Here is a 24,980-nt window from a genome sequence, read left to right as displayed (position 1 = left end):
GTATTAGTTTAATTTCCAGTAGAGCATAGCTATTAAATAAATACTAAATAATTGAAACATCTTCGTCTTCTGTTCCTAACGACTACTATACGCTACGCTTTCTTTAAGGAGTAAACAGAGAGCAAAAGCTAAAGCCAAACTTTGCCCAAACAGTTTTGAAAATTTTCCCTTTTTATTATTCTGTAACTGTGTAATTGCATTGGTTTGTTAGTTTTCTTGGATTTTTTTATATATAAAAAGTAGTCTCCGGAAATGTCCTCTCCGACGCCGGGAGCTTCCCCTGCTCCCACATCGCCTCCGGCGCCTCCTACTAACTCTACTTCTCCGCCGCCAACTGCGGTGGCCTCACCACCAGCTCTTCCTGCACAAGCTCCTCCTCCTACTAGCCCTACGCCACCGGCCACCACTCCTCCGCCCACGGCCTCTGCCTCTCCTCCACCACCTTCCACCTCTGCTCCTTCCTCCTCCACCCCACCTCCACCAACAACACAATCAACCCCAGAACCATCTGGGTCTCCTCCTTCGCCACCTTCTCCGCCGTCTGGTTCTTCGCCTTCACCGCCGGCACCTTCAGGGTCAGGGAGGTCTCCGGCGGGTCCTAGAGGAGGAGGAGGTTCGTCGACTTCCTCACCGGCGTCAGATGAAGGGTCCTCGGGCGTATCGACCGGACTGGTGGTGGGAATAGCCATTGGGGGCGTTCTGATTCTGGCAGTGTTGAGTTTGTTGTTCATATGTTGCAGCAGGAGGAAGAAGAGGAGAAATCATGGTCCAGTTGAGTACTATCCTCCTGCACAACCACCACCTATGGGGTATAAAGGTAAGATCTATTCTTTTCAAATCGGGATTCATCGTGTAATGTTGCTTGGTTCATTGGGGCAATCTTGGGAGTGGCATAGATTATGATTATTACAGTATTATTATTTTTTTGAATTGGCATCATTTGGTATGAGGTTTGAATCCGCTTGATTAAAAAAGTACGAGAAACATGCTAGTGAAACATGCTTTTTTAAAAGCTTAAGCTAATTTTTAGCTATAAATAAACTGCTTAAAAATATATTAAGTATTCGATTATGCAAAGGTGAATGTGTTAATGTCAATTGATAATCTGATCTTTCTATACTCATGACTGTGTCTATGTCATTTGCCAGCTGACCCTTATGGTGACCCTGTGCACCATTGGCAACATAATGCTCCATCACCTGCCGATCATGTTGTTTCAATTCCACCAAAACCATCTCCGCCACCTGCAGGGGCTTCACGACCTCCACACTCTCCAGTTACCGCTTCTTCACTTCAACCTCCTCCGCCTCCACCTTACATGAGCAGCAGTGGAGCTTCGTCCAATTATTCGGGGTTTGATCCACTTCCACCACCTTCTCCTGGAATGGTTTTAGGATTCTCAAAGAGCACATTCACATATGAGGAATTGGTGCGGGCAACTGATGGCTTCTCGAATGCTAACCTTCTCGGACAAGGTGGTTTTGGCTATGTGCATAGAGGGGTCCTTCCTAATGGCAAAGAGGTTGCAGTCAAACAGCTAAAAGCTGGAAGTGGACAGGGTGAGCGTGAATTCCAAGCAGAGGTTGAGATCATTAGCCGAGTACATCACAAACATCTTGTTTCTCTAGTTGGATACTGCATAACTGGGTCCCAGAGACTGCTTGTCTACGAGTTTGTTCCAAATAACACCTTGGAATTCCACTTACATGGTACATTCATTTGCTACCTTACACCATCAAAAAATTTACTGCCATTATAATGCATTTAACTTGATATTCTTGATCCAATCTACTGTTACGCACTTTTGAAATATTCCAGGAAAGGGAAGGCCTCCATTGGATTGGCCCATCCGACTGAAGATTGCTCTAGGATCTGCTAAAGGACTGGCATATTTGCATGAAGACTGTATGTATTGTTTATCCTGTTCTTGCAGATATCATGTTTACTTATTTGGAAAATTCTTTAAGGACTTTATGTCAGAAAGTTCTCTGTGTTAAATGAATTGCTCTGTTTTACATAGGTCAACCTAAAATCATTCATCGAGATATCAAGGCAGCAAATATACTTGTTGACTTTAACTTTGAGGCTAAGGTAAAGGTCTTATTCATTATTCAACTAAAAAGAGAGAGTTTTGAATATTTATTGAGAATCACAGTTTGCCTCCTCCATTTTACTTCAAGGGTTAGCTTTCATCTGTTTTACATACATGAGATCCTGCCAGTAATGCATGCAAGACTAACTTTTAGTTCTTACTGCCTCCATCTCAAATTGTCCCTCATATTTTGAGTTATGAGGGTCAAATGTTTTGGTTAGTATAGGACCTTAACATATTTTTTTTCTAATTAAAATTAGATTCGGAGAGGGGTCAAAAATGCCCCTAAACTATTGAAAAAAGTCTAAAAATATCCTTCATCCACCTATTGGGCTAAAAATACCCTTCTATCCACCTTTTTGGTTCACTTATACCCTTTGACCGTTAGAAACGGTCAATGCTGAATTTAAAAAATAATTATTTAAATTCCACGTGACAACTCCTTATTAGTCGAAATTAAAACACCTAACCTATTAGGATGACCCATCCATATCTACCCGTTTTTCGGACTAACCCGCCCCAAACACTAACCTGACCCGAATAAAAAGTTCAAATAAAAAAAAGACGTCTCACTTCCATCTAACCCATGGATTTACATGTGTTCATTTTCTTGATTAGTCTCATGTATAGCATTATCATCGAATAAAGGTTCATGAACAAATTAAACAAACAAGAAAAACCTAGCATGAATGAGCCAATGGTTTTCTTGACAATAATGTGGGTCGGAAAACTAGGGGTAGTCCAACGGTTTATGATATCTTCCAAACAATCACTTTGAGATCTTTCTGTTTTGTAAAAGTGATTAAATTAAACTCATCTTGAATATAATGTAATTTGTGTCTATCATGTAAATTGAACTGGATGCCATAACAAGAAAAAGAAAGTCACATCGTAAATTTGCGTTTATATATTCGCTGCAACTTCGATGGAGCTTTTTTTCCATGGAGTTTGATAGAAGTGGGGCCTCTTTTTTTTTTAGTTGAACTTTTTGTTCGGGCCGAGTTAGTGTTTGAAGCAGGTTAGTATGAAAAACTGGTAGATATGGGTGAGTCTTTCTAATGGGTTAAATGTTTTAATTTTGGCCAATAAAAAGTTGCCACGTGTAATTTAAATAATAATTATTTTTAATTCAGCATTGACCTAACGGTCAAAGGACATAAGTGAACGAAAAAGGTGGATGAAGGGATATTTTTAGCCCAATAGTTGGATGAATGATATTTTTAAACCTTTTCCAATAGTTTAGGGGTATTTTTAACCCTTTTCCGAACTAGATTTGAAGCTACAAGGAAAATACTGAACTGCCAATCTTATGAAGTACAAAAATATGAAGGTATAATAAAGTAGGTGTCAGGTGTAAAAAAAAAAAGAGAGTTCCTTTATTAGAGAAACTGATAATTGTATGAAGAGTATTCTTTGCATTTCTAAGTGAAAAATGAATCTTGTGTCTTTTCTCAGGTTGCCGATTTTGGACTTGCGAAGTTAACATCTGATGTTAATACTCATGTCTCTACTAGAGTGATGGGAACTTTTGGGTAATACTTTAATTCTTTTGTAATTTATTACAGTCTTAGTCTCTGTTTTCTTGTGGCAAAACTGATGCTCATGTCTCTACTAGAGTGATGAAAACTTTTGGGTGGTGCTTTAAATCTTTTGCATTTTAGCACATTTCTCCGTCTCTGTTTTCTTGTGTGTAAAACTGATATTCATGTATCTACTTGAGTGATGCGAATTTTGGGGTAATGGTGCAATTACTTCTAATTTGATACGTTTGCCTGTCTCTGTTTTCCTGTGGTAAAACTGAGTTGATAATTGATCCTTGGCATTGCTCCGTTACTTCCATTCCTTGATCCCTGTTTGATATTCCAGTCAATTTGGTCCTTAGAAAATGTCCATGATGATGATTGCTAGAGATGCTGATGTGTTTATTCCCATTAGATTTGCAGTTGCTTCAGTGGACCCTAATTTTATCTTTCTGTTATTGTTTGATTCCAGGTATTTGGCTCCTGAATATGCTTCTTCTGGAAAACTTACGGAGAAGTCTGATGTATTCTCCTATGGAATAATGCTTCTAGAGTTGATCACCGGACGTCGTCCTGTTGACTCTAGTCAAACATACATGGATGATAGTTTAGTTGACTGGGTGAGTAGTAGTGGCAAAAGAAAAATATTTCTGCTTATCGTTGTTTTCTACCTTTTCCTTACCGTCAGTGGTTCTTCGTTCATGATAGCAGATGTTAGTTACCTGCTTTGTCTGTTACAGGCAAGGCCTCAGCTTACACGAGCTCTTGAAGACGAGAAGTTTGATTCCCTAATTGATCCACGTTTAGGAAATGATTATAACCATAATGAGGTAGCTCGGATGGTTGCTTGTGCTGCTGCTTGTGTGCGTCATTCAGCAAGGCGTCGACCACGCATGAGTCAGGTGACAATCCTTTTCAAAAGAGTTGTTTCCAGTAGTTAATAAGCACTGAAACTTTGTGTCATGTAGCATTGAACACATTCGATTAAGGAGATCTTGATGATGTTTCAAGTTTCAACCTCATGTAGACCTAGAAATATTTACAGTTAAAACTACCATGTGGGCTCAACTTAATACATGGGGGTGTATGCTAGACATTTGGTCCACGGTTTTAGTCCACATGCAGATTGCTAAACTTGATTTATTGTTGCGAAAATGAGCAGGTTGTCAGAGCTCTGGAAGGAGATGTGTCATTGTCCGATCTTAATGAAGGGATTAGACCTGGACACAGCACAGTATACAGTTCACATGGAAGTTCAGATTATGACGCATCACAGTATAACGAAGACATGAAAAAATTCAGGAAGATGGCATTAGGAAGCCAGGAATATGGCAGCACTGGCCAATACAGTAATCCAACAAGTGAGTATGGTTTATATCCTTCTGGATCAAGCAGCGAAGGCCAACAGACGAGGGAAATGGAAATGGAAATGGGTAGGACGAAAAAAGACAGTAGAGGTTTCAGTGGAAGTAAAGGATTTATTGGAAGTTCTTGACACAAGATATGCATTTCTGTACTGATTCTTTTCTTTAGTGGGATAAATGATTCAGCAGTTGCAAAAATGGCGTGCTCTTTTTTTTTCCTTGGTTGGTTAACATACAGATAATTCCTTCAATTTTTTTTTCCTTTTCCAAGTTTGGAAAGTCATCTTTCCCATTGTATTTATAATGGCTTATACGGCAGACATGAATTATGCTGGTGATTCTTTTAATCAATGTTTCAGTGATACTGAAGTTTGGTTGTTCGTATCCGTTTAGAGTTTCTTTAACTTGTTGGTGGTATTGTTTAGCTTAAACTGGAGTGGAATTTTCTTACTTGAATCCGGACTGTGAATACATTCTAATGTCACATTAGAGATCTCTATTATCTGTTGGATTAAAACTGGCTTTCTTTTTCTCAAATATAACTGGATATGAGTGAAGCTGTTGGAGACTTAGTATAGTATATTTTATTCTAATTATATCATGACGGCCCTTCTGGCTCATTTACCCATGAAGGTATGATAAGAAAGATACGTTATGTTGGTATTTGGTTGTGTAAGGCATCGGGTGCCCGTCGCGGCCCATCGGTTTGGGTCGTGAATATTGTATGGCCTTGTAAGCCTATGTTTTGAGTGCATAAATGATCATTTCGGTCATATAGGCTCGTATGTCACATATATAAATTTGTATACCATGTTGGTTCATCCTATGCCGAGTTATCCCTTATGTTTTATCCTAGTTATCTTATGACGGCCTTTCTGGCTCATTTATCCATGATAGTATGATAAGAAAGATACGTTACGTAGATACTCGGTTAAGTAAAACACTGGGTGCCCGTCGTAGCTCATCGATTTGGGTCATGACTTAATAGGAGGAAACCTGCGGCCACATAATTATCTTTGCGGCCGCATATTCGTGGGCACCAAGATAAGTCAATGCTTCCCCTCTTAACATGTCCGAACCATCTCAACCTCGACTCTCACATTTTGTCCTCCAAGGAGGCCACTCCCACTTTGTTCTGAATAACTTCATTCATAATCTTATCTCTCCTGGTATACCCACACATCTATCTCAATATTCTTATTTTTTTTTTATTTCATCTTCTGCACATGGGAGCTCTTGACTGGCCAACACTCATCCCCATACAACAGGGTTAGTTGAACCACTACTTTGTAAAATTTACCCTTAAGTTTTTGCGGCACATTCTTACCACATAGAACACTGGATGCAAGCCTGCACTTCATCCATCCCGCTCCAATATGATGTGTGTCATCCTCGTCAATCTCCACGTCACCATGTATAATAGATCCGAGATACTTGAAAATACTTCTCTTGGGGATGACTTGAGTATCGAGCTTCACATCCACGCCAGCTTCAAGAGTCTTGTCAGTGAATTTGCACTCCAAGTACTTTGTTTTGGTCTTACTCAACGTGAAACATTTAGACTCCATAGTGTGTCTCTAAACCTCCAACCTTGCATTAACCACTCCTCGTGTCTTGTTGATCAACACTATATCATCTGCAAATAACATGCACCATGTCACCTCCCCTTAGATGTGTCGTGTCAGCACGTCCATGTCAGGGCAAATAAGAACGGGCTAAGAGCAGATCCCTAGTGCAACTCCATCACAACTAGAAAGTGTTCCAAGTCTCCGCCCACAGTCCTCACCCGATTCTTAGCACCATCATGCATATCCTTAATAATCCTAGTGTACGCTACCAGGACGACCCTAACCTTCAAGCACCTTCACAAAACCTCCTTCGTGACTTTATCATACGCGTTTTCAAGAACAATGAAGATCACAAGTCCTTCTTTCTCTCCTATACTACTCCACTAATCTCCTCACAATATGGATAGCTTCCGTCATCAAATGCCCCGGCATGAATCCGAACTAGTTTTCGGAAATAGACACGTTCTTTCTCACCCTAGCTTCCTCCACCCTCTCCCAAACCTTCATAGTGTGACTCAATAGCTTTATACCCATGTAGTTGTTGCAATTTTGAATATCGCCTTTGATCTTGTATAATGGAAGCATCATACTCGATCTCCATTCTTCGGGCATCCTCTTTGTCTTAAAAATAATATTAAACAACCCAGCAAGTCACTCCAAGCCAGCTCGGCCCGCATTTTTTCGAAATTTTACTGGGATTTCATCTGGTCCCGTCTCTCTTCCCCCGCTCATCTTACACATCGCCCTCTCCACCTTCTCTACCTTAATACGCCTACAATACTCAAAATCACGTTAACTCTCGGAGTGCTCCAACTCACCCAATACGATGCTCTTGTTCCCTTTCTCGTTCAACAATTTATGGGAGTATGTCTGCCATCTTGTTCTAATATGTGCCTCATTCCAAACCAAATCAATTAACTCTTTTTTTATAGGTTCGATTTATGTAAGTTTTTGTCGATTTTTCAGCTATTTCGACTTTTTGTCGGTTTTTTTCTCTTAAATATGACACATTTGTCAAGCAGATATTTTGCCGACTATATTTTAACATAACACTATTAAACTAATTATTCTTTAAAAGAGTCTTTCCATTTACCAAGATATATTGATGATATATAATTGAATTAAATAGTGATGAGTAATTTAAGCTCTATATTAAAGACAAGTTATTTTTAACATGAAATAAATTTTTGGACTTCACGAAATAAAATTACCACCAAGTTAAAATGTAAAGGCAAAAAAATTAATTATTACAATGGTGAAGAACTAGACTACCAACTACGAGTGCAAAAAATTAAATATCCATAAAAAATTGTAAAAAAATTATATAAAATTATATATATGTTTGTGTGTGTAATAAGGAAGTTTTAACAAAGTATATCTATAGTCGGTTTGGTTCAATTTTTTTGATTATTTTTTGCTTAAAATCAAAACTAAACCAAATTTGATTGGTTTCTAAATTCAAAATCAAAGCCAAATCAAACCAAAATATTATCGATTTTTTGTGTCGATTTTCGATTTGGTTCGAATTTTGGTTTTTCATGCAGACCCCTAGTTGTATGTATTTTGTATACCATTTGTATGTATTTTATATTTCATATATATGTTACTATATGTTCAATGATTTAAACATACAAGTAACATACAAGTTACATGTAAAATACTTACAACTTATTTATACGACATTATTCTTCTTCTTTTCGAGCTTCAATAGAAAATTCTAACCAAAACCAACTCTCATCTTCACCAAATTCTATAAAAATTGAGATATAAACTATAAAAAATATTTTCAATCATTTGTAATAACATTCAATCCAAACATATAATAATTTTATAAAATCCTATTTTTAAATTCAAAGCTTCGAAGTTTATTCCTTAATGTTAATGGAGTTTAAGCTCTTATAATCACATGATTTTGTTTATGTTGTACATAAGAACTAATTCCAATTCAAATCTTGAAATTTCAACTGAGTATACAACGCAAAAGAAAATTCACTCAGTCTTTCACACTGTTAACATAAGAACTATGTCTTTAGTCCTTAACAACTCTAATTTTCTTTCTGTCCTGCATTTTACTCGTTGCCAATTCCTTCCTCAACTCTAATAATGTATTTAGTTTTAACTTTTAATGGTGGAATTAGTATATTCAGTGTGGGGGAAGAGGCTTGAAATTTGGGGGACGAAGAAGAGCAAGATAAAATAAAAAATAATGGAGCTTAATATATTACTTCTATAAAATAAAGATTGTAAAGTAAAGACAAGTATACGAGAGAAACTGATATATTATTCAACTTAAAATTCATGTACATAATGAACTGAAATCTCTTCTATTTATAGAAGAAAGGAAGCTGCTGTGTAAGCTGCTACGCAAGTTGCTGTGTAAGCTGCTACTACAAGTTGCTGTGTAAGCTGCTATTACAAGCTGCTGTGTAAGCTGCTACGCAAGCTGCTACTGCAAGCTGCTGTGTAAGCTGCTACTGCAAGCTGTTGTGTAAGCTGCTACTATACCAGATATGAATAATCTTCTACCTAGGGTAATGTTTATCCATAACCTGGTACCGAAGTGATAAGCTTCTTCAGGAAGCTTATTTCCAATAGAGTACTAAATAGATAAACATATTTATGGTGGAGTCTCATATGGATAAGCTTCTTCAGGAAGATTATTTACAACGGAGTACTAAATGAACATCCATAATATAATATATTTATAACACTCCCCCTTGGATGTTCATTAAAAGATAATGTGTCTCATTAAAACCTTACTAGGAAAAATCACGTGGGAAAAAAATCCTAATGAAGGAAAAAGAGTACACATATTTAGTAATACGCATTGCTAGGTGCCTCATTAAAAACCTTATAAGGAAAATCCCATGGAAAAAATCTTAGTAAGGAAAAAAGAGTGCATCGCGTATTTTACTCCCCTGATGAAAACCTTGTTTCAAATATTTGAGTCTCCGCATTCCAATCTTGTATACCATCTTCTCAAAAGTTGAAGTTGGCAAAGATTTAGTGAATAAATCTGCTAGATTATCACTTGAACGGATTTGTTGCACATCAATGTCACCACTTTTCTGAAGATCGTGTGTGTAGAATAATTTTGGTGAAATGTGCTTCGTTCTATCTCCTTTTATAAATCCTCTCTTCAATTGGGCTATGCATGCAGCATTGTCTTCGTATAAAATTGTGGGTTTTTTCTCACATTTCAAACCACATTTTTCTCGAATAAAATGAATTATTGATCTCAACCATATGCATTCCCTACTTGCTTCATGAATAGTTATTATCTTAGCGTGATTTGAAGAAGTAGCAACAATAGATTGCTTTGTGGAGCGCCATGATATGATAGTACCTCCATACGTAAATACGTAGCCGGTTTGAGATCGAGCTTTATGGGGATCAGATAAATAACCTGCATCTGCATTACCAATACGATCTGCACCACTTTTGTTAGCATTAGCAAGATAAATAAGTGCACCATCTACACCGAGATAGAGTATTTCAGGACCAAGGAGCTCCTCATCCTCTTCTAGAGGTTGGAACAGATCCTTATTCACTTCAAGTGATTGAATATTCATTGGTGTACTTAATGGGTACACTTTGTCCATGTAAAAGTATTTTTAAGACCCTCTTGGAGCTCTTCCGGAGTTCCAATAAGATTTATGTCACCAACATAAATAGCAAGTGTAACAAATTTTGATGACATTTTCTTTATAAAAATACATGGACAAATCACATAATTTATGTAACTTTCTTTCAGCAAATATTTACTGAGGCAATTATACCACACGCACATAGATTGCTTTAAACCGTACAAAGATCTTTATAATTTGATCGAGTACATTTCTCAAGACTTTGAATTATATGCTTCGGGCATTTTCAATCCTTCAAGGATCTTCATATAGATTTAGCCAAATAAGTCATATAGGTTAAGACGTGTATCTAAATGGTATGACATCTTCAAGTGTCTGGACTGCTAGTCCGATCCTCACAATCGTTCACAATATTGTGCACTATATTGTATTAAATATATCGTTGACGATCATTTTGTGTCAGTTCCGAAGCGACATAACTTGTGGAGATCTTATCACTTTCTTTATTTTCAGGTACCTGAACTTTTTCGGGAGTTTCATGAAATATTATGTCGTTGGCTCTTCTAGAGCTTATTTCCTCCTCATTTTGATCATTAGCTCCTACTATTTTTCAAGGATTGTTACCTTTAGAACCGATTGGTCTACCACGCTTCATGCGTACAGTAAACTCTATCCTTCAGGGACTTTAATTTTAATAGGAGCATTTGCAGCTGAAATATGATATTTAATTTTGATTCAGCAAATGCTTCTGGCATTCGACTTGAATTATCTTCTAAGTGAGGATCATGATAATTCGATTCATATAGCATATTTTTCAACTGTTTATTCCATCCCCCAAATGTTAGAAAAACTAACATATATCCCCAATCATCTTTGGGAAACATATCTTTGTGTATTATGGTAGAGAAATTAATCATATGCCACGCAACAAAAGATAGTAAAAATATTTGGTTTCTGATCCTAAACCAATTGTGAAGGGATGACTTATCATATATTGTTGATCTGATGCATACAAGTGCTGCTATATGCAATTTAGAAAATCTTAGACCAACACATGAAGCTTTGTTCTCATAAGAAATGGTTTAGCCATTAATAAGAGGTATTCAATGCTAAACCAGCTTGGATATAAACCAGCATTATCAAGATGAACTGTCTTGATTTCATAATCTGAAAATTATGCTCTTAATCGAGAAAAGCAATCCCAAATGCCAAACTGCAGGTTAACAATAATTACACATGTAACCATCTCATATATGCACCTATAAGTGGTTCACATGATAGGTGAACGGGCCCATATTCACCTTTTATATATTTCAGAATCAGGGGTCTTAGTCCCAACTTTAGCTGGTATAATCAATTCATTATGAGAACAAGCAACACATGAGAATTCCTGAAGAATCTTCTAGTTCTTTAGTATATGCTTATCTGAATTCTCAAATAGCTCATTTAAAATGGCAAATGAAAACTTCAAGTTTATCATGTCATGTGCTATCTCTTAGTAAACTTCTGGTTTACTGTGATACATGATATAGTACAAATTAAAGAATAAGGCGGGTAACTTCTCACATACATATTATTTTACCCCCTATGATTGTGGAAACATGAAGATTATCAATCTTCCAATCATTTGTAGTCTCAATATGATAGCCATTTGTATTAGTAAACTTCAGGTTTACTACAACATATGTTTTGACCATAATCATATAATATGAATGACATATTTGTATATAAACTCTTCGAGAGCCTTCATTTATTATCCATAATTTAATATTTATCAGATACTACTGGTGTCATATGTCTTCTAGACAAACAGTTAGCTCTTCAGGAGTTGTTGATATATTTTGTACTATCAAATATTGCTCAGACACTTCTGGTATCATGAGAGAAATTCTTAATAAAATGAACATTATAAAGACATTATAAATTTATAAATGTAAGAAATTAAAATTTTCAGTATTTTTACCACCAACTTTGTGACAAATATCTCCTTCAGGGAGAAACGCCATTAACATCTGAATATTTTATATCAAAGCGGCAACCACATAATCATTACATCCTTCAGGGAAAGATACATGAGTTGTTATTTCCTTCGGGGAACTCGATAACTAACCATAAAATATTAATGTGGTTGTAGTACAAAGCATTCTACAAGAATGCTTTTTTCCTTAGAATGATATTTAATAAAATTATTCAAGATATTTTATGTACAACGGGTACGTGCGGTAATGATTTTTATGCCACAAAAACAAAATTTATATCCTTTGTTATTCTACCTCTTAAGGAGGTGAGTTGTGGTATTTCTTCATTCACTCCAGGGAATGAAAATGTGCTTCAAAAATAATTTTGAATAGCTTATTATTTTGTTTAAGCACAGAAAGACACAGTTTCATAATATTTTCCTGCTCCAGGAGAAAATTTTAATTGTGTTACTTCTTTAGGAGCAAATTTAAATACGAAATATTGAGTATATATTCCTTCAATCATATTACCTCTTCTAGAGGTGAATTGTAATATATTCACATCAAAAACGTGTTCCTATTTACGCCCTTTATTAATATTGTCACATTTACTTCAGGAATGGGCTAATATTTATCAAAAGTTCTCATCCTTCAGGGAACGGAACATAATTATTTGAACGTGCATTAATCACACCAAATCGTGTGATGTCTTAGAAGTTCTTTTACAATAATGCTACTTCAGGAGCAAATCGAGGCATGCGTGTACTATAGAGAATATTTCTCTAGTTTATCTTCAATTGTAACCATAGAAAGCCTAAATTATCACTTCTGGTGATCATAGGCATATACCACTTCTGGTAGTTAACAAAATATAATTACAATGAGATATACGAAATATAACCACTTCCGGTGGTTGTATATTTCTTGCAAACTCTGCTGGAGTATAAGTGGATCTAACAATGTCATCCACTTTATAGTTTCCTATGCAATATTACTCTTTTGGAGTAAAATTAAAATCTTAATTCGAAAACGAGTAAATGAAAAATGAAACATAAAGATATACAAATTATAGTGTTTTAAAATTCATAAAATGCTCCAGAATCTCGTCCAATGATTATGGCTCACTTACTAGGTTCCTAAGTACCTTTTTTATTTTATTTTAATGGCAGTAGCACACATAGCAAGTAAAACGCATAACTTATCTTTGATGGTGTCTGCTAGACCCATCATATCAAGATGAATTTCAGCATCAAGCACCCAAGACACGTAGCTTTTGCCCGATATATCCAATACTACAAATTCACGTTTAGAAAGATTTGGCATTATTTACAAAAAGAAAGTTCGTACCTTTGATACTTTCAAAGTATTTGCTCGAGATGGCAGAGTCTCGTGCTGATAACGTGTTATAAAATAAAGATTGTAAAGTAAAGACAAGTATAGAGAGAAACTGATATATTGTTCAACTTCAAATTCATGTACATAATGAACTAAAATCTCTTCTATTTATAGAAAAAAGGAAGCTGTTGTGTAAGCTGCTACGCAAGCTGCTGTGTAAGCTGCTACGCAAGCTGCTACTACAAGTTGTTGTGTAAGCTGCTATTACAAGCTGCTACGCAAGCTGTTGTGTAAGCTGCTACTGCAAGTTGCTATGTAAGTTGCTACTGCAAGCTGCTACTATACCAGATATGGATAATCTTCTACCTAGAGTAATGTTTATCCATAACCTGGTACCGAAGTGATAAGCTTCTTCAGGAAGCTTATTTCCAATAGAGTACTAAATAAATAAACATATTTACGGTGGAGTCCCATATGGATAAGCTTCTTCAGGAAGATTATTTACAACGGAGTACTAAATGAACATCCATAATATAATATATTTATAACAATTACTATATACAATTGGTAATTATGTATGAGATATGTAATTTTAAAAAACTCTCTTTAAAAGTGTAAGTATATTTATAATTAAATATATTTATGTAAAATTCAATTTAAAGATGGGGACAAAACTTCAAGATCCACTGTATGGGTCCATTCCTGTAACCACCCCCAGTTATGGACTCCCGTCAAAGAACATTTCGCTAAGGGCCTTCGTGCTTTTAATATAGTACTAGCTTTAGTGTACGTGCGTTGCACGTGTGTTTCGCGTCATTCAGTATAAAATATATAAAATAAATAAATTATTGTATACATTGAAACAATATCTTCTTAACATACAAAGATGATGAATATAGTTGAATTAGTTATATAATATAATATCTTGTGAAATAAGAAATAAATATGTCATGATGTTGTATCTCGTCTAATGTCTCTTTGGAATACAAGTAATACAAATTTCGAATATCAATTAGACCAATGATAGTATTATATTACGTCATAATTTGTCAAAATTTTTATTTCATCAAAATATTATAAACTTTAACTACTGGATATAAATATTTAACCTGATTGTTTATTCGGTAGATACGTCACTACATTCCCAAATATATCTACTAAATAATGTAATTTTTCATAAAACTTCAATCACCTAATTAGGCCAGTCTTCAGGAAGTTGTTCTTTAAACAAATTTTCTTAGATCTTCATCCAATAATATTAATTAAATAGTTATTATTTTTCTTAAAAATATTAAAAGCTTGAAAAATAGAATAATAACTTAAATTTTTGAAAAGGAGATATAGTGCATTCCTAAAATCACCCTAAAAGGAAATAATAACATTTTTTTTTATTAATTATCAAATAATGAATACAAAAAATAATGAAGCTTTAAAATAAATGGTAACCTTTTCACAATTAATTTATCTTCAAGATTCTAACACAAATATTTTATGTAGAAAATTGAAGGTAAGCTACTTTTTATAACAAAAGATATTACAAATTTAAAATACTTGCTAAATATAAAAAGGACGTGGTATATAGTAGAGAATTATATATTTAAAGAATTGATTTTTCTAACGTAGAGGAAGGTTTAGTAAACAATATTTATTACGATTATAGATTATAAGTAAGTATAATTAGTTTTCCATTTCCATGAAGAATAATAAATAAAACCTAATTTAATTCGTCAACATTCTAAAATAAATATTTTATGTAGAAAATAAATTATTTTTATATAACAAAGAGATTTAAAGATTTAAAATATGTTCTGATTTTTTTCTTGGGTTGAGTCTTTTTCCCCCCTTGAAATCTATATGTTTATTTCTTACATGGTGGTAATATTTGTTTTTTGTAATCAAGATACATAGTGTTCGTTCATATAGACTTAGAATCTTTCTAACTTTGTATCAAAATTAAAAGACAGCGAAAGTAATTATCTTGTCTAAAAGATATGGCGTTGGTAAATAGAATATGGTTATATAGTTTATTTTAAATTCTTCAAAAAAATTAGTTAATTTAAAGGTCCTAAATCTTAGGGAGATAATTAAATAACTTTTTTTGTCTAGGGTGAACTCTAATTTTAAAATGGTAAAAAAGACGAACACATTTCGCCAAGGACCTTTGTGCTTTTAATATAGTATAAGTTTTTAAGTGTAAGATTTACATAAAATAAACTCTTAATATTTTTAAAGGTTTTGGACTTTTTACATAATTTAAATAAGAAAAAAATTAATAAGTAAAATTTTAATTAATTTTAAACTCCTAAACATAGATTTGTATAAAGTAAACTCTAAACAGTTTTAAAGCTGTAAATGGTAGAACTTTCTGCATAATTCAAATAAGAAAGATTTTAATGCATAAAATTTTAATTCATTTAACTGTTAAATATTAAGAAATAGTTAATTGTCTATTCAATAAATTATTTCTTATACTACTTGACACATACTCCAAGGACTACAGTTTTTGTTTATTTATAATTGAGACAAAAAAAACCGTTAGTTTTAAGTTTCAATAATCTATTCTAGGAAAATATTAATTCATTGGTAATAGTATTTTACTGATATTGTAGAATTAAGAAAATATATAATAGGTAATATATCTCTTGTTAATGAAAGGAAACGTTGGTGTTTTTGTTTTTAAGTGATTAATATAAGGTAAAAGTTAAATTGATTTTAAAGTCCTAAATTTTAGGATTTTCTACCCAATTTAAATAAGGAATGATTTAATACTTAAAATATAGTAATTAATTTTCAAGTCCTAAATATTAGGAAAATGAGTTAAATGACTTTTTTGTCTAGTGCAAAATTAATTCTTAAAGGGTAAAAAAGGCGAACGACATTTCGCTAAGGGCCTTCGTGCTTTTAATATAGTATAGATTGACGGGGACTTTTCATTGACATTAATAGCCTGTTTGGCCGAGCTTCTAAAATTAGCTTATTTTAAGTACTTTTCTCAAAAGTACTTTTTAAAAAAGTATTTTGGGTGAGAAACGGTTTGTGTTTGACTAATTAATTTGAAAAGCACTTTTGAGCAGTAATTACTATTTGGCCAAGCTTTTAAAAACTGAAGTGTATTTTTCTCAAAAGTGCTTCTCAGAAAAGTGCTTTTGGAGAGAACCTACTTTTTTATGTTTCTCAAAAATTGTTTCTGCTTCTCATCAAAAGCGCTTTTTTTCCTTCCAAAAGGTTGGCCAAACACCTCAATTTTTGCTCAAAAATGCTTTTGGCAAAAAAAAAAAAAAAGTTTTGGCTCAAAAAAATGCTTGGCCAAACAGGGTATAAACCTCAACCTCTTAAAACTTGAGAAAAACTTCATTGAAAAGTGAAAACCATCGAAGCTATCTTAAGCTCGAGTTTGAAAGTTTAAATTTCTGAAATTGAAATACATTTCGAGCGGGTGTTGTTGGAGTAAATTAAATACAACTTAAGAGGTTTAAATCTCAATTTTAAGATGATTTAAGAAAAATTTGACATGGTTTGTGTAAACACGTAATTTTTGCCCTATATGAGAATTACTCCCAAAAAATTCAAAAATAAAATAATTTTTTCTTGGTGTGCAATTTTGTGATATTTTGAATAATTATTTGTATTTGTCTGTGCATGTTTATTTGCTAAATTAATAAAAAATACAAAAATATGTCGCACTTTGCATGTAGGATTTAATTCTACAATTTGTTAGTAATTAAGTTTGTTTACAAAAAATAAAAATTTACAAAAATAGGCATCGTTTGCATTTTTAGCATTTAATGTCCAAATATACAATTTTATGCTTAATTATTACCTAATTGTGCGTTAATTGTTATTTGGAGTTAATTTGCGCTTTTATAACTTAATTTAGTTCTTAATAATAATTTAAGTATTTTTATAATTTAGTTTTAGAAAAATAAAAGAAGAAAAGAGAACAAAAAATAAAGAAAGTCGGAATTGGGCATCTTCTTCAAATTCAAGCTACAAGCCCAAAAAATACCCAATCTTCCCAAACGACCCAGTCCATTTCGAACTGGGTCGACCCAGTCCATAACCCAACACCCCTATTATCTTACAAACAACACAAAACAAAAAAAAAAAGGAGAAGAAAACCCTAAAAAAGGCTAAGTCATCCGCCCCCCCTCCCTATCTTCTTCTTCTCCAAAGCTCCAAACCCCACCTCCCATGGCTGCCCTTTACCCTCCATTCTCACGTCCAAACAACCCCTCGCGTCTTCATCTTCTCCACGGCAAGCTCAGGCTCATCCATGGCTGCCCTTAACTTCACCATCGTTGCCCTTGCTTCATCTTCTTCGCCGAGCTCAAGCTTGAGCTCAGGTTGCCATGGCTGCCCCACCCCATCGCCACCTGCTCCATTCTTACGTCCAAACAGACCCCGTCGCTCCAAACAACCAGCCCGTCGTTGACGTTCTATTCCAGCTGCCTCGTCGAGCTGCTGTTGCAGCTGCATCCTCCAGTTCCGCCATTGTTGCTGCTGGCTGCACGCTTCTGCTTCACGCTGCTTCTCCTTCCCCGCAGACGACGCCATGGCTGCTGTCACTGCTGCTCCATCGATGCCGCTGCTGTTGCCGCCGTGCCGCGATGCTACAGCTCGCCATGGCCAGCTGCTTCTGTTTTCTTCTTCGTCATCCAAACAAACCCCATTGCAGTTGCTTCAATCCAGTCCAAAAACGAGATTCAAACCATCTCGTTTGTTCGAGTTTCGGATAGGGTCGTAAAAACAGTCCATACGAGTTCATCGTCGATCGGTCGTTGTTGTCGTTTCATTTTCGGTTAGTTGGTTTTTGAATCTCATTTATTGTCCGTAATATTTGTTCGTTATTTTCGGATCCAGAATCAATAAATTATTCAATTCTTGTTTTGTTTGTCTATCGTTTGAATTAATTTTTAGTTTGTTCATGTGTTTTGTTGATTTTAATTTTCAGATTCAAATGGTAAATTAATTAATTTGTTTTTCATGTTTATTTCATGTTTGTTTTATTGTTTAGGTAAAAATTTGTTAGTTTAATGTTTGTTAGATTCAAATTGAAATTTAATTGATTATTTCTTCAATTTGTTTCATGTTGTTATGTATTTTCCAGAAATTATTAATGTTGTTTGAGTCATTTAATCCGTCATGTTTGTTGTTTAAAATAGATTTAATTCATGTTCATACTTTGTTTGATTGTTCTTGAATCCGAAATTTGTATAGTTTGATTTCTTGTTTATCAATTATGATTATTTCTTGAATTTGTCTCATGATCTTATTTAAAGTTTAATATAGGAATTGTTTGTTGTAATGTTGTTAGAGTTGATTTTAAGTTCAATATTATTGAATTTGGAAATCTAAATATACTTGTTTGATTGTTGTTGTTGAATCTGAAAATAGGTTTGTTTGTTGCTAAAAAATTTGTTCAATCAAATTTTAGTTGTTCTTTGTTGTTCAATTTGTGTTCATGTGATTTGTTGTTGAAATGTTGAAGAAATCATGTTCATGTGATTTTGTTGTTGAAATGTTGAAGAAATCATGTTCATGAGATTTGTTGTTTGAATTTATGTAGAAATTGGTCATATTGGCTATATTTTGGTTGAGTTTGATTAATTGATTTGTTATAGCTGATGGGGGTAATTTGGTAAATCGCAGTACGTTCAGGGGTAGTTTAGTAATTGCAATAAGGTCGGAGGGGTAGTTTAGGAATTGTACATTTTGTAATTTTTTATGTGAAGCATGGGGGACAAAATGTAATGGGGTGAGTTGTGATATAGTTGTTTAATATAAAGGGGGGACAAGACAAAATTTAGTGGGGAGGAATCTTGTATTTGTTTAGTGAAGCATGGGGGACAAAATATAATGGGGTAGTGATGATATATTTATTTAATGTAATGGGGATGAGTGGGAAGATAATGAGTTTGGTAGGGAAAAGGGATTGATTTTAATTGATTAAAGGGTTGGGATTATATATAGGAAGTCTTGAACACAAAACGAAAACAGACACACAGAGAAGAAGAGAATACATATAGAGGAACGAATCTGAAGAAAAAAAGAACAGATAGACAGAACAGAAAAACACAAATAGAGAAAAAAAATCTGAATATTTAAGAGAGAGAAAAATTCCGAAAAATATTCAAACCTTCAAATAAAAAAAACAAAAAAAAATATTCTGCTTTCCTTCATTGTTTGAAATCAGTATTAATTGTTGTTGTTTCATAAATGTTGGAAGCATTTGTTTTGGGATTACTACTCCACCGGTCTGTTACTGGGTTGTTACTGTTGCTGGGCTGTTTGTTGCTTTGTTGTACTGTTATTACTGCTGCTGATTCTCATCTTCATTTTCTTTTGCTTCCAATATCAGGTACACAACTGAAAAGCTGGTTATTGTAATCCGAATATGAAACATGAATACGAAAAATGAAGAGTTGAAATTCTGAATTAGCTTTAATTATATTCTGATTTTTATTTGTATGTACAAATTATTTAGCTTGCAAAAAATCAGAATCATGTAGCTATTTAATACACATAGTGGAACATTCGACGATAGCTTAACAGTTGAACTATCTGCATATATTGCCTAAATAAATAAATGGTGTAGTAACTTCGTCGAGTCAAAAATCAAACGAATAGGCCATCTAGTAGGAACTTGGTAGAAATATTGTTTAGAGTAAATATTATTGGTTAATTTCAGCATGTAAATAAATTAAGACATTTTTTTATTTTATTTTGTAGAGACAGATTTAATAGAAAATAATGTAGGCATTTTAGGATTGTCTTTTAAAAATAAATGAGATGAGCCTCGCCCAATAAAATGCACCAATTGCGGGGCCCTCAATAAATGTTTAATTGAGTATTTAGAATTCGGGATGGACTGTTTAGTGAATTCCACGGTCTTACCCATAAATAATAATACGTTAATCGCTTTAGGCACGATGTTAATAATAATACATTCTTAAACACGGGTGCGCATTTTTGCGACCCAAATCCAAATCCCAAAACATTGAATAAAATGTGTTTCGGATTGCGGGTGCATTTCATGTGACGTAATCCAAAAACATGTTTTAAACAATGTTCACATTCTTGTAAAAATAATAATAATAACAATAAAAGCGGTTAAAAGTTTAAAATTGCACTATAGTTTTTGAACATGTATTAAAATCAGATATTTTAGCCATTACAACAGTTTAAGCGACCGTGCTAGAACCACGGGATTCGGGGGTGCCTAACACCTTCCCTCGGGTCAACAGAATTCCTTACTTAGAATTTCTGGTTCGCAGACTTCATTTGGAAAGTCGAATATTTTCCTTGATTCGGGATTAAATTGGTGACTTGGGACACCCTAAATCTCCCAAGTGGCGACTCTGAAATAAATAAACAAATCCCGTTTCGATTGTCCTTTAATTGGAAAACTCCCTACGCCCCCCGCGGGAGCGGAAAAAGGAGGTGTGACAGCTCTGGCGACTCTGCTGGGGAACAACTGCCAGAACCACTGGTTCAGGGTTCAAGAATTCAAGCTTAAAATAATTGTTATAGTTGGCTTTATTTATTATCTGATTTTTACATGATATATGCCTAATGTGCTAAATGATGCTTTTACCGCTTTAATATTATCTGAATTGTGTATATACAACTGCTACGAAACCCTTCTTCTTTCTGAGTCTTCTGAACTTATGGTGTACACGTGCGCGTGACCCACCTTTCTGTTAGAAGTCATACCAAATAAGACGAAGTTGGGACAAGTAACTAGGCCGGGCAGACTTTCGTGCTCCCGGTACGTTGCCCCCACTTCGGCTCAAGCTGTCCACTTAGGTGAGCCAGGGCTAGAACAATATACCTCAGGTTTTTTCACTTAGAATAACTCAGCTTCATACCGGATCCCTAGTAGGAGCGATTGTTTGCATCACGTGCATTTGACTTTGGAGGCTCAACACACAGGTTGGGTCTGTCTAGGACAGGTGTACCAAAAAAAATGAAAATGACCATCCTGATGCATCTTACTTGCTGCTACTTGCGCATTTATTTGATCCGGATTTGTGTGTTGACTGACTTTTGAATATCAGGAATAATATTTTGAAACTGAAAAAAATTGAAAAAAAAAAGGAAATAGCGGTTAGGGAATTGATTGTTTATTTTTGTAAAAAACCAATGCCCAAATACTGTCAAAACTCTGCCGAAATTTTGAAAAAAAATGTGTCTTATTAGTTTGTTTTATTAAAAGCAAAGAAAAATAGAAAGAAAAAAAAGAGTCGTTGTTCTGTCTTATTTTTCAAAAATAAAATAAAAAAGGAAAATAGTTTGTCTTCCCCTGAAAAATGACAATGACAAAAAATCTTATTTTTAAAATAGTTTTTATTTTATTTTATTTGTTTCTGAAAATGGCAAAATGAAAATGAAAAGAGTCGTGCTTTGAAAGTGTTTTTGTTATTTGCTGCTGAAAAAGAAAAAAAATCCTGTTTTAAAATAGTTCGGTTAATTGGCCCGAACTACGCAGGTTTGATTCTCACCGGATGTGAGATACGTAGGCAACCCTCATCGGGTCCAACCCCCCCTTTTTGCTAAAAAAAAAAAGCCAAAAACAAATAAATAAATAAAAAATGTGTCAAAATTTTAATTTTGTCATAAATAAGTCGGGCGGTGTCCAACCTCCCCTTTTGCTAAAAAAAAAAGCCAAAAAAATATGTCAAATTTTAATTTTGTCATAAAGAAGTCGGGTGACGCTGTTTTATCAAGACATAGCCGAATATTCCCGAAAGGGACGACGGAAGGCTGACTTTGCATAAACAGCCACCTTTGGGTCATTTTTAAGATTTGGTCCAGTTGACCCACACAGCCTTAAAAATCTTCGTCCCCGAGGCGCTGAAGGGCCGTGTTTGCAACACCCGATTTTTATTATAATTTGAAAAAAAAAACAAAGAGTCAACGGTCAGGTAAATACCGTTTGGATTTTTGGTCAAAATAAGTCGAGCCAGCTTCGGCCGCATCTTAAACCGTTCTTGCCGAATAGCCTTAGAGTATCTTTCAGTTGTCGAAAGGCTATTTTCGTAAAAGAACGGACAAGTTTGTAAAGTGTCAAAATAATCCTCCCCGGCCTCAAAATTCATGTGAGATTTGGAAGGGGCCACATTTGCAAAAATAGCCATTTGGTTGCATTTGTCAAACGGGGAAAGGAAGCTGGCCTTTTTATTTTGAGGTTGTAAATCTTTAATTAGAATATGTGGGTTATTTGATTTTCGAGTTTGTAGGTCAGCTTCAAACCTTTAAAACCCAGTTTGTTTTAATATGAAAATTGATAAAAAAATGTTTATTGTTTATTGGTCCGAACTACGCAAGGTCTGATTCATGCGGGGTCATGATACGTAGGCAATCTCCATAAGATTCGACCACAACAACAACAAAAAAATTGAAAAAAAATCGGAAAAAAAAATCAAAAAAAGGAAAAAGGTGTTGCTAGTAATAAGAACCGACTGAGTCCATTCTAACATGTTTTGTTTTGAATTGTGAAGAAAGTTGAGTTGGTCGGTTTGTGGTAAGATGGAAACACAAGATCCAAAGAAAATGATAACTGACATCAAAGTTGTTACAAATGCTCAAGAGACTCAGAGTCAGAGGGTTCAACAAGAGTCTACTGTGCTGGAGAAAAATAGAATACTGAAACAGCAAATGACCGGAGTGTGCCAAGCATGGGCCAGTGGGCAAGGAAAGCCTCGTCATGAGTCACAATTTGCGACACAACAAGAGCAGTACCACTCATACTCGTTTGATCTTCCTGCAAAGATTGAAGAGCCTGCCCGAAAGATAGTACAAGAAGAAATGACCCAAAGAGTGAAAAGCTTAGAACAATGGTTGAAAAACAGGCAAGGGTTGTCTGGTCAAAAGAGTGTTGCCTTCAAAGATCTATGTATGTTCCCCGATGTCCACTTGCCGCCTGGTTTCAAGACTCCCAAATTTGAAAAGTACGATGGACATGGAGATCCCATTGCCCACCTGAAAAGGTATTGCAATCAACTGAGAGGTGCGGGAAGAAATGAAGAATTGTTGATGGCTTATTTTGTGGAAAGCCTTACGGGAGTAGCTTCCGAATGGTTTATGGATCAAGACACGTCTCGCTGGTATGTCTGGGCCGACATGGCACAAGCCTTTGTCAAACAGTTCCAATACAGCATCGACATTGCCCCAGACCGCATTTCCCTTTCAAACCTGAAGAAGAAACCAAGTGAAAGTTTCAGGGAATATGCCATTAAATGGAGAGAGCAAGCAGCTCGAGTTAAGCCACCCATGGATGACCACGAGCTAATAACTGTCTTCCTTCAAGCGCAAGAGCCAGATTACTTTCAGAACATGATGTCCGCAGTTGGCAAATCCTTCTCGGAAGCAATCAAAATGGGAGAAATGATAGAGAATGGTCTTAAGACAGGAAAAATTATAAGTCAAGCAGTTTTTAAAGCTGCAACTCACGCTGTCCGGGTTGAGTCTGACAATTTTTGCGACACAAATAAGAAGATTGAAGAAATCATGATGACATCAGGGTCAAGAAGAGGTCCTAGGAGAACATCTCGAAGGTATGAGCAGCCTCATCAAGTTTTCTATGAATCCCCTGAGCAATATTATCCCCCTCAGAACCCACAACACTCTATTGTTCCACCTCAGTATGTTGCCCGGCCACCAAAACACCCCAGAAGGCGAGCACGAGCATCATAAACTCTCCAGAAGCCTCCACATAACTTTCAGGTGCCCTATAACCCACATCCAAGCCAGAGGTATAAAGGGGAACGAAGGTTGAAAGATAATTTTACACCAATAGGAGAGTCATATGAAAGCTTATTTGAGAGGTTAAAGCATCACGACATGATTGCATCTATTCCTCCAAATCATGTGGACCCACGTGCAAGAAGCTTTGACCCTTCTAAAAGGTGTGAATACCATTCCAATGCCCAGGGGCACAATATTGAAAGTTGTCGGGATTTGAAAAGAGAAATAGAAAGGATGATCCAGGAAAATCTGATTGTGATCCAAGATAGTGACACCCAGAATATCGCGCAGAATCCTTTACCTGCACATCATGATGCACACTTTATGGGGAGGATGCCTGGTGACATGGAGTTTGAGAGTCATCCCGGGAAGCTGCTAACTGATGATAATGATATTGAAGTTGGTAATGGTCTTGGCAATGATGATGCAGAACTCAATGGCTAAAACACCGTGTTTGGCAATTGGAAAGGCGCTCCATCTCCTGGTCAGCCAGAGAGGAGTTTTGGTGGTTTATTTTGTTGTCATTTCTGTCGTCCGGATTATTTCAGGGTTGTAATCCGGATATTGTCTTGTGGTCAAACCCCCTTATCCTTTTATTTGTCTAGTACCTAATGTGGTGTTATCTGGTTTGGTTTTAGGGTTGTAACTGTTTATTTTGTTGTTTAAACAGTTCTACCGTTTGTCTAAATGCAAATTCCGGTCTTTTATTATCTCCAGTCATCTTCTTTGTTTAGTTTTCTTTACCCTTTTGTTTTGCTTTTGTTCAATGTCGATTCTAGTGACATGACATGCGCGTACAGTTTAGGCCTA

At 35.2% G+C, this 24,980-nt stretch overlaps 1 protein-coding gene across 1 annotated transcript; it reads left to right on the top strand.

The window, feature by feature from the left end:
• The first annotated feature begins 252 nt into the window (after positions 1 to 252).
• LOC107803718 (proline-rich receptor-like protein kinase PERK1) lies at positions 253 to 5,107 on the top strand. Its single transcript, NM_001325740.1, is given in 8 exon segments — positions 253 to 817; positions 1,149 to 1,709; positions 1,819 to 1,905; positions 2,021 to 2,091; positions 3,548 to 3,624; positions 4,085 to 4,232; positions 4,353 to 4,514; positions 4,775 to 5,107. Coding segments are annotated over 8 exon segments (2,004 nt in total).
• The last annotated feature ends 19,873 nt before the right edge of the window (positions 5,108 to 24,980 follow it).

This window comes from Nicotiana tabacum, chromosome 18 (genome assembly GCF_000715075.1).
Source record: "Nicotiana tabacum cultivar K326 chromosome 18, ASM71507v2, whole genome shotgun sequence".
NCBI classification, from domain to species: Eukaryota; Viridiplantae; Streptophyta; class Magnoliopsida; order Solanales; family Solanaceae; genus Nicotiana; species Nicotiana tabacum.
Note: the sequence above shows the minus strand (reverse complement) of the source record. Positions and strands in the feature narration are given on the sequence as shown.